We start from the raw sequence: 10,401 nt of genomic DNA, 5'->3' as shown, positions 1-10,401 counted from the left end.
CCGCCCCGCCGCCGGCCGCCCCAGCCGTCTGCCGCACGCCCAACCGTCTGCCGCGGCCCGCCCCGCCGCCGGCCACACAACGATCGGCCACACCAAATCCGGCAGTGAATATGGACAAAAGTAACCAAATGATTGAGAAAAGGTATTTATTGTCAATCTAACCCTCTCATCCAAACACCTCTTAAGTTAGAGTTAGTTCAGTTTAGTTGAGGGTTAAAATCTAACTCTAACCTCTAACTCCGGTTAGAGTATTGGTCCGCTGGGTAGCAGGGGTATTGTTGTTGTTGCTTGTTCGGGAGTATCGGAGCGAGTGAAGCAGAGGTGGTGACGAGTATTGCTCTCGGCCCCAGTGTCTATCCATCCGTCGTCCGTCGTCGTCTTCCTCGGTCCTCGTGACCACACTACTCCTGCTCCTGCTCCACCTACCCCTCTACGCCACCACACTCCTCCTCCGCTACCCGAGGCTCCGTCCGTCTCCATGCCTGCCAGCTGGGCCATCACGCATTCACATGCATGCTCACTCTCTCCACTCCTGCTCTGCTGCTCTCCTCTCCTGCAGCTCGGCTCAGCTACAGCTAGCTCCACGCCTTTCTCTTCCACGGAGAGCAGCCCTCCATTAAAGACGGTGAACAGAGCACCACCGAGGACAGGAAAGAGAAAAAGACGAATCTTTAACCAAAGCAAAGCGAAAAAGGAGCTCCAAAGCCCAAAGCCAAAGCGGCAATGGCGTCCTAGGCACCACACCACACCACAGCAAACCAAAGCAAATCAAAGCGAAGCAGAGCAGAGAGATTTCCCACCCCCACTCATCTCCAGTCTCTCTCTCTTCTTGCTCGTCTGACCGGCGATGGAGGCCATGTCGTCGGACCAGTACCGCTCGAGCTCCTCCTCGGCGGGGAGCCCGTCCGCGCCGACCACCGGCGGCGGCGGGGGCCGGCGCTACTACTTCCCGAGGCCGGGCCGGCCCGTCTCCTTCGAGGACTCGCCGGACTGGGGGGACGACATCACCGTCGACGCCGCCGGCTCCTCCTCCTCCATCCACCTCGCCTCCGCCTCCGCCGCCAGCAGCGCCTACCCGTCCCCGTCCCCGTCCCCGTCCCTCCCGGGTCCCTCCGCGTCCGGCTCCGGATTCAGGGAGCGCAAGGTGGCCGGCGCCGCGCTCGTATGGAAGGAGCTCAGCGTCTCCGTCCGGGGCGGCCGCCGCCCCGGCCGCGTCGTCAGGGGTTCCAGCGGCTACGCCCTTCCCGGCACCCTCACCGTCGTCATGGGCCCCGCCCGCTCCGGCAAATCCACCCTCCTCCGAGCCATCGCAGGTCACCAATTCTTGCCCCTCTCCCTCACTCCACTGCTCCACTCTGCTGCCATTGACTCAATTTGAGACTCATGTCACACTCCACTCCACTAGTAACTGAATTTGAGCTTCTGTTACTGACTGATGTCACACTCCACTCCACTAGTAACTGAATCTGAGCTTCTGTTACTGACTGATCTCACACTCCACTCCACTAGTAACTGAATCTGAGCTCACTAACTGATGCCACTAACTGCTCTCAGGGAGGCTGCGCGGCGCCGAGCGGATGTACGGCGAGGTCTTCGTCAATGGGGTCAAGTCACCATTACCATATGGATCATATGTAAGCTCACACAAACTACTCTGCTGCTACTACATTCTGATGCTTCAAGTCTGAACCTATTTGCCCATCTGAAAAGAAGAAAATGGACTAGTGCCCGCTTATCATATTGGCCAAATTTCATTGCTTGACGGCCATTTAGACCTGTCACTTATCACATTCATGATTCATCACTACCCCATATGCTCAAAGAATGATGTTTCAAGTTCAGTGTCGGGTGTAAGTGATCGATCTCATTCGTGGCACAAACCATGGGTGTGCGTGCTCAAAAGCATCATTTAAATCATCATGTTTCAACTTCAGTGTCCACTTGCTCAAAGCATCATGTAACTGAATTATCTATGACCATATGGATCATATGTGAGCTCTTTCTTCCTCACACGGACCACTAGTCTACTGCTCTGCTGCCTCTGAATTATGGTCCTTCAAGTCTGATACTTGCTTTGCCCATGCCTGATGAAAAGTGTGTGTGCTCTGTTAAAACAAAAATCTCCAGACTTCTGTGAACTAGTAGTGCCCATTATGTTGAACAAATCTCATTGCTTGATGGCCATTAGTGACGTCACGCACCACGTTTATCAGTACTCTGTATGCTCAAAGGACGGTGTTTCAAGTTCATGTCACGTACCAAGGATCGATTTGCTCGTGTCCCACCAAATTTAAATGAATCATATATGACCAAACACTTCCAGCTATGCCGCTTCATTTGACCACTGTTCCGTTAGTTCGTACATTTACATTGCTAAAATAAAATGTTCATTTTGCTGCTGATGCTAGCACTGCATACCATGGATTGTTTACGTCATGTTCCTTGGAGCGTTTGTAGGGGTATGTTGACCGGGACGATGTGCTAATCGAATCTCTCACAGTACGGGAGATGCTGTACTACTCGGCGCTCTTGCAGCTGCCCGGCGTCTTCTCCTCAAAGAAGTCATTTGTGGAAGATGCTATCGCGGCCATGTCGTTAGGTGACTATGCTGACAAACTCATTGGTGGACACTGCTTCACGAAGAGGCTTCCGACTGGCGAGAGGAGGCGGGTCAGCATCGCGAGGGAGCTTGTGATGAGGCCACATGTTTTGTTCATCGATGAGCCTCTGTATCACCTTGACAGGTTATTTCTCCTCTCTATAATTTTATTTAACTCCTCGGATTCTTATTTAAAAAACAGTACCGATTGCATCTGGGTGTGCTTTTGTCTTGCAATCAGAGACAAAATTGACTGCTAAGCATGAGGTTGTTGTATTTCATGTATAATGGGTGTTAACACAATTAATGCAGCCTTGCTTATGGCTTATGTCTTTGCACATTACATATAACTGCGGATTAAATTGCACCATGTAACTAATTTCTCTTCTTGTTTCTTTTGATGCAGTGTTTCTGCACTCCTCTTGATGGTAACTCTGAAGAAACTTGCAAGCACAGGGTGCACCGTCATCTTCACAATGTATCAAAGCAGCACGGAGGTTTTTGGACTTTTCGATCGGATTTGCTTGCTTTCAAATGGGAATACCCTCTTCTTTGGGGAAACATTGTCTTGCCTGCAGGTGAATGAGTGTTTCTCTGCAGTATTAATTATTAACTCTGCTCAAGAACATTTTACATCTATTACTGCTTTAAAACTTGAGACTTGAGTGAAACTATGAGTTTTTGCATACAGCATTAACTTCTTGATTTTTTTAGACTAGATATAGGGGTCATTTTAGCCACTCTTAAGATCACATGAGTTAATTGATTGAGATGCTATTTGTATGATTCACTGAATCACCAACGTCTATGTCCAAGTTGCATTGTTGGAAATAAACAGGCCTGCACAAAGTAGCATTGGTACATATATTTTCCTTCTAAAAAAATTATATATTCATGAGAGCAGTTTTTCGTTTCTTGTATGATCCATATTACTGCAGCTCCAGTCAATTGTCCGATAGTCAGTTTTTTATTCCTGTTGTGTATGGCCCTATTTTCCGTATCTCATCATATGGTTTTCTGGAGTTTTCTTACTTGGCCTTGTTCTGTTTGTAGCATTTCTCAAATGCTGGGTTTCCATGTCCAATCATGCAAAGTCCGTCTGATCACTTCTTGAGGGCAATCAATACAGACTTCGACAGAATCATAGCCATGTGCAAAAATCTGCAGGTACCGTTTGATTTTACTCTGACATAATTTCTTATATTATCTTCAGTCATTTTAGTTAACTCGATGGCAAAATGTTCCTTTGTTGTGAGAGATAAAAAGCTTTAATTTGTAGTTATTAACAGGATGATCAAGGGGATTTCTCATCAGTGAGCATGGACACTGCTGTGGCAATCCGGACACTAGAAGCAACATACAAATCATCGGCTGAATCTGCTGCTGTTGAATCGATGATTGCAAAATTGATTGACAAGGTAATGCCGCTCCACACCCTGGAATAATGTACAAGCCATCCATGCCACCCCTTGTGCCACATAATTGAGTAGGGATGCCACAATCAACCATGTTAGATTGTCATCCTCTGTGTGGTAATAGGACATGGCAATATCCATAACAATTAATGAACTCTTGTCCATCTGCTTATCCTGACACATCTGAATTTGCCACCTTACAAAAAAAATACATTTTAACATTATTACTCGATATGAGGATTCCTGTGAATTTAGTAGAGGTGTGACCTATGGTTTGGCATCATTGTTACTGTTGAGAATTTGGGTTTCAGTCCAATACAAAGATTTGACTAGCAAAGCATCATGTGGTACGCCTCATGCATTTAGCGATAAGGCCTTCAAATGGAAACTCGCTATAATTGTAGACTTGTTATATGTCACTGTTAAAGCATTGTATATACATGTCGCTGCTAAAGCATTTTTTACATCTGCCATGCCCCTAAGTTTTTCGATATGGTGTGATGCAGGAGGGTCCTTGCTTGAAAAGTAAAGGCAGAGCCAGTGATGCAGCAAGAATTGGGATTCTTACCTGGAGATCATTGCTAATTATGTCAAGAGACTGGAAGTACTTCTGGAGTAGACTTGTTTTGTATATGCTTCTTGCTCTCTCAATCGGCACAATATTTATTGACATTGGACATTCACTGTCATCTGTAGTGGTTAGTGTCGCTACATTATTATACTATTTCAATTTACTGGATACTTTTATTTCTCGAGTAAGTTTAATGTACTTATGATTTGATGATCCTCAAAGTTCACTTTGTTTTGACAGGTTAGGATTTCTGCGATATTTGTGTTTGTTTCATTTCTCATCCTTCTGAGTGTTTGTGGAGTACCTGCTCATATTGATGAAATCAAGGTTGGCTCTTTTTATTCTTTAAAGTGGAACCGTGACATTTATTATTTGTAGAATATGTGATTTATTCCTGAATGATATCTTCTTATTCACTACAGTATCTGTTGGTGAAAAAACAATAAACACCAGAATCATATCAACACATCAGGTACTGTGTGTAACATAATAACACGCTGTTCCCTCCTGTGCAGATATATTCCCATGAGGATTCAAATCGGCATTCCGGGACATTGGTTTTCCTACTAGGCCACTTCCTATCCAGCATCCCCTTCCTATTTCTGGTGTCCATTTCGTCGTCGTTGGTTTTCTACTTCCTGATAGGCCTCAGGAATGAGTTCAGCTTCCTTATGTACTTTATAATCACCATCTTTATGTGCCTGTTGGCAAACGAAGCGCTTATGATGATTGTTGCGTACATGTGGCTTGAGACTTATAAGTGCACCTTAACCCTGATCTGCTTATATGTGAGTTTCCATCTTGCTCTTCTTTCAAGTTGCCACAAGCATTGGATGGGTCTACGGTAAATAACTATCCTTGTTACCACTTCAGGTTATCATGATGGTGGTGGCCGGGTATTTTCGAATCCGGGAAGCGATACCATCTCCTGTGTGGAACTATCCTCTGTCCTATATTTCGTTCCACACATATGCCGTCCAGGTACGTTATGGCCCTCATGTAACTTAGATAAACCGTAAACTCATCTAGGATCGACCGGGTGAGGCGTGCTAACGAGCAATGCTCCTGCAGGGCTTGGTCGAGAACGAGTATGTCGGTACATCATTTGCAGTCGGGGCCACGAGGACGATACCCGGCGTGCAGGCTGTTCGAGGCTCGTATGGCATATCATCGTCGACAGGTGCCAAGTGGAGGAATCTCCTCATTTTGTTCCTGATGGCGATCGGCTACCGGGTCGTCTTGTACGTTTTGCTTCGTCTAGATGTGAGGAGACATGTGAGGTTTGGCAAGCGCCCCTGCTGGCCCAGCATCCACACTAGTGCAGCTCCAAAGTGAGTTCGCCCTGAGCCGCCGAGTGTGCTGATGTTGTAAGAAGACAATTTTGTGAGGGTTTGTTTGGGTGTGTGACTGTTCATATGCATGTATACATGTGTGATTGCTTCCTAGGTAGGCATATCTAATCTGATGCATCCAAAGTAGAAGAGAATTAGAGTATAACATATATACTGTATGTATCATGGTTAATTTGAGTATCGAAGAAATGGATCATGATTTGGCTACTTTCACTTTATTTTTCTGTTCTTTTTGCACTGAGTATTGCTTCCTTTACCTTGTTCAGTTTATCTTCCTGGTCTGATCTGATGACATTGACAGTCGAGTAGCGATCCCCACTTGTCGACAATGGGCAAACCTTCCTGGGTGCAGACTCTTTTCCACTCCGTGCAGCTAAATGTGAACAATCCCCATTTTCTTATTATGCAAGGACGAAGTGCTAAATATGTGTTAGCTTTAATCTTGATTCATGTATCTGCATATTTGTTTTGGAGTCATGCATGTAGCACTAGCAGTCGTAGTGTGCACACCGGAGACATGTTGTGTGTGCCGAGTCAAATGCATGCATCGGAGTTTGTTAAGAGCAACTCTAGCAGACCCCGTATCCCGCCCCGACCCGCAAAATAACCGCCAAAGTACGGGTCGGGGCGGAAAAACCTGTCCGATCAGACCCCGCATCCCGCTCCGACCCGCAAAATAACCGTCAAAGTACGGGTCGGGACGAAAAACCTTCCCGATCAGACCCCGCATCCCGCCCCGGCCCGCAAATATTTTTGCGGGGCGCGACAAACCCCCCCCCCCCAACCTCTAGTTTCCCGGGCCGGGAGGCCGACCCGACTTCAGCCTCTATCCGCAGCAAGATTTGGCGGGAGGGACATTTCTGCGCGGCCTTTCCCGCTCCCCCCACCCGCCGCCACCATTGCCTCGCCACCGCACGCTCCGGTGCATCCTCCGCGGCGATCCCTCGCCGCCATGGACGCCTCCTTGCTGCCCCCCGTCACCGTCGAGGTCGCGCACGCTCCTTCCCCTCGGGCGGATCTCGTCGCCGGCCATGTTGGCCCCCCCGTCGCCGGCCATGTTGGCCCCGCCGTCGCTCAAGCTAGCGTCGCGTGCCCGCAAGCGGCAGGGCAACGTGGTCGTGCCAGGCGGAAATCCGACAGCCCCCGCCGCGAAGGCTCGCGCTCCTTCATCCTCTCACTCCATCCCGAAAAGAGAGGAGGTCACCAAGGCCGCGGGCGTCAAGAGGAAGAGGATTCAGGCTCCTCCTTCATCCTCTCACTCCATCCCAGAAAGAGATGCCCCGGCGATGCCGTTCAACGGTGTTGCTCCCCCCGCAAGCGAGGTGTTCGACGAAATAGCCGGAAGGTATGCGTCTTCGGTCATGGTCATTTCTTTTCGTTTTCGCCATTTGTTGCGATAGCTCGTGACTTGTCAATCGTTCAATATAGCCAAAGATCGAAGAACTACACGATCTTGGAAGATCAAGCTTTGATCCAAGCATGGAGTGCGATGTCTCTTGATGTATGCACGGGGACATTTCAAACCGCCAAGAGATATTGGCAAAGGATCGAAAATCAATACTTCCGCATTATGGCAAAGTATCCCAATAGGACTCCACGCACATTTCAGTCGCTTGAAGGGCGTTGGGAGAATATCAAGCCTATGTGCAGTTGTTGGGCAGCTTGCTTGGAGCAAGTACGCAATGCACTTTCAAGTGGGACCGTTGAATCCGACTATGTGAGTTTGTTTTGCCTTTGTTCAAGTTGTGTGTAATCATATTTGCATCATGAGAATTGATTACATCACTTTGTTCACATTTTGTAGGACAAGATTGCCCAACATAGATACAAAGACATGGAAGCTTCGGAAGGCAAATTCTTCAAACTAGAGCATTGTTAGGAGTTGCTCCAAAAGTGCGAGAAGTGGAAGTTGATCGACAAAGAATCTTTGTTGCTCGCCGAAGAGAACAAGATCATGTCAATGAACCGCGATACATGTACGACCTCACCAAAACATGGCATGATATGGTTGTTGGAAATATGACCTAGAGGCAATAATAAAATGGTTATTATCATATTTCCTTGTTCATGATAATCGTCTACTGTTCATGCTATAATTGTATTAACAGGAAACAGTAATACATGTGTGAATAAATAGATCACAATGTGTCCCTAGAAAGCCTCTAGTTGGCTAGCTCGTTAGTCAATAGATGATCATGGTTTCCTGGTCATGGGCATTAGATGTCATTGATAACGGGATCACATCATTGGGAGAATGATGTGATGAACAAGACCCAATCCTAAGCATAGCACTAGATCGTTTTGTTCGTATGCTAAAGATTTTCTAAAGTCAAGTGTCTTTTCCTTTGACCGTAAGATTGTGCAACTCCCGTATATCGTAGGAGTGCTTTGGGTGTATCAAACGTCACAACGTAACTGGGTGACTATAAAGGTGCACTACGGATACCTCCGAAAGTGTCTGTTGGGTTGGTACGAATCGAGATCGGGATTTGTCACTCCGCGTGACGGAGAGGTATCTCTGGGCCCACTCGGTAGAACATCATCATGAGCTCAATGTGACTAAGGAGTTAGTCACACGATGACGTGCTACGGAACGAGTAAAGAGACTTACCGGTAACGAGATTGAACAAGGTATAGGTATACCGACGATCGAATCTCGGGCAAGTTCTATACCGACAAACAAAGGGAATTGTATACTGGATTGATTGAATCCTTGGCATCGTGGTTCATCCGATGAGATCATCGTGGAGCAAGTGGGAGCCACCATGGGTATCCAGACCCCGCTGCCTGTCTCGGTCATGTCTGCCTGTCTCCCGAACCCGTAGGGTCTACACACTTAAGGTTCGATGACGCTAGGGTTATAGGAAATTGTTATACGAGGTTACCGAAAGTTGTTCGGGGTCCCGGATGAGATCCCGGACGTCACGAGGAGCTCCGGAATGGTCCGGAGGTAAAGATTGATATATATGATGGATGGTTTTGGACACCGTAAATGTTTCGGGCGTCACCGGTAATGTACCGGGACCGCCGGGACCACCGGAAATGGTCCCGGGGATCCACCTGGAGGGGCCACCAGCCCCAAGAGGTAGCGTGGGCCAAAAGAGGGAGGGCAACGAGCCCAAAGTGGGCTGGTGCACCTCCCACAAGGAGGCCCAAGGCGCAGGAGGTGGAGAGGGGGGAACCCTAGGCGCTGGTGGGCCTAAGGCCCACCTAGGGGTGCGCCACCCCCTCCCCCTGCCCTGGCCGCCGCACCTCCCATCTGGGGGGGCTGCCGCACCACCTAGGGTGGGAACCCTAGGGGTGGCACCCGCCTCCCCTCCTCATATATATAGTGGGGGTTTCGGGGCTGTTTTACACAGAGTTTTCCATCTCCCTCGGCGCAGCCCTGCCCCCTTCTTCCTCCTCTGTGCCGGTGCTTGGCGAAGCCCTGCCGGGAGACCTCGTCTCTCCATCGACACCACGCCGTCGTGCTGCCGGAGATCTTCCCCAACCTCTCCCTCCTCCTTGCTGGATCAAGGTGCGGGAGACGTCACCGGGCTGCACGTGTGTTGAACGCGGAGGTGCCGTGGTTCGGCACTAGATCGGAATCACACCGCGATCTGAATCGCCGCGAGTACGACTCCATCAACCGCGTTCTAGCAACGCTTCCGCTTAGCGATCTTCAAAGGTATGAAGATGCACTCACCCCTCTCTCGTTGCTGGTCTCTCCATAGGAAGATCTGAATATGCGTAGGAATTTTTTTGAATTTATGCTACGTTATCCAACAGTGGCATCCGAGCCAGGTTTTCTATGCGTAGATTCTATGCACGAGTAGAACACAAAAGGTTGTGGGCGATGATTTGTCAATTGCTTGCCGCTACTGGTCTTATTTTTTCCGGCGGTATTGTGGGACGAAGCGGCCCGGACCGACATTACACGTACGTTTACGTGAGACTGGTTCCACCGACAGACATGCACACCGTGCATAAAGGTGGCTAGCGGGTGTCTGTCTCTCCTACTCTAGTCGGATTGGATTTGATGAAAAGGGTCCTTATGAAGGGTAAATATCTTTGACATATCATCGTTGTGGCTGTCACGTAGGTAAGAAAGCGTTCTTGCTAGAAACCCAAATCAGTCACGTAAAACTTGCAACAACAATTAGAGGACGTCTAACTTGTATTTGCAAGGTTTGACATGTGATGTGATATGGCCAAAGTTGTGATCTTGCATGTATGATGTATGAGATGATCATGTTATTGTAATAGGTTTCACGACTTGCACGTCGATGAGTATGACAACCGGCAGGAGCCATATGAGTTGTCTTAATTTATTGTATGAGATGCAATGCCATGTGCTTACTACTTTTACTTCATTGCTAACGGTTAGCTATAGTAGTAGTGATAGTAGTAGTTGGTGTGACAACTTCACGGATACACGATGATGGAGATCATGATGATGGAGATCATGGTGTCACGCCGGTGACA

At 48.2% G+C, this 10,401-nt stretch overlaps 1 protein-coding gene across 2 annotated transcripts; it reads left to right on the top strand.

Moving 5' to 3' along the window:
• Positions 1 to 526: 526 nt before the first annotated feature.
• Positions 527 to 6,144, top strand: LOC123395231 (ABC transporter G family member 3). 2 transcript variants are annotated; one of them, XM_045090185.1, is made up of 11 exons: positions 527 to 1,313; positions 1,555 to 1,634; positions 2,458 to 2,744; positions 3,006 to 3,177; positions 3,653 to 3,766; positions 3,889 to 4,017; positions 4,521 to 4,712; positions 4,826 to 4,912; positions 5,101 to 5,373; positions 5,459 to 5,566; positions 5,657 to 6,144. In XM_045090185.1, the coding sequence occupies exons 1-11, from the start codon at positions 848 to 850 to the stop codon at positions 5,918 to 5,920; spliced, it is 2,172 nt and encodes a 723-aa protein (XP_044946120.1). In that variant the 5' UTR covers positions 527 to 847; the 3' UTR covers positions 5,921 to 6,144. The 2 variants fall into 2 exon arrangements, with proteins under 2 accessions (XP_044946120.1, XP_044946121.1); XM_045090186.1 differs by having other exon boundaries at positions 1,069 to 1,313; positions 2,501 to 2,744.
• The last annotated feature ends 4,257 nt before the right edge of the window (positions 6,145 to 10,401 follow it).

This window comes from Hordeum vulgare, chromosome 5H (assembly GCF_904849725.1).
Source record: "Hordeum vulgare subsp. vulgare chromosome 5H, MorexV3_pseudomolecules_assembly, whole genome shotgun sequence".
Classification (NCBI taxonomy): domain Eukaryota; kingdom Viridiplantae; phylum Streptophyta; class Magnoliopsida; order Poales; family Poaceae; genus Hordeum; species Hordeum vulgare.
This window is presented reverse-complemented; position numbering and strand designations above follow the sequence as displayed.

Bases quoted from the DNA above. Each gene is read 5' to 3' on its own strand.
- LOC123395231 (XM_045090185.1), top strand. From the start codon at position 848: ATGGAGGCCATGTCGTCGGACCAGTACCGCTCGAGCTCCTCCTCGGCG. The intron at 3,767-3,888 runs GTACCGTTTGAT...AGTTATTAACAG, and splicing joins CCATGTGCAAAAATCTGCAG to GATGATCAAGGGGATTTCTC. The intron at 5,374-5,458 runs GTGAGTTTCCAT...TTACCACTTCAG, and splicing joins TAACCCTGATCTGCTTATAT to GTTATCATGATGGTGGTGGC.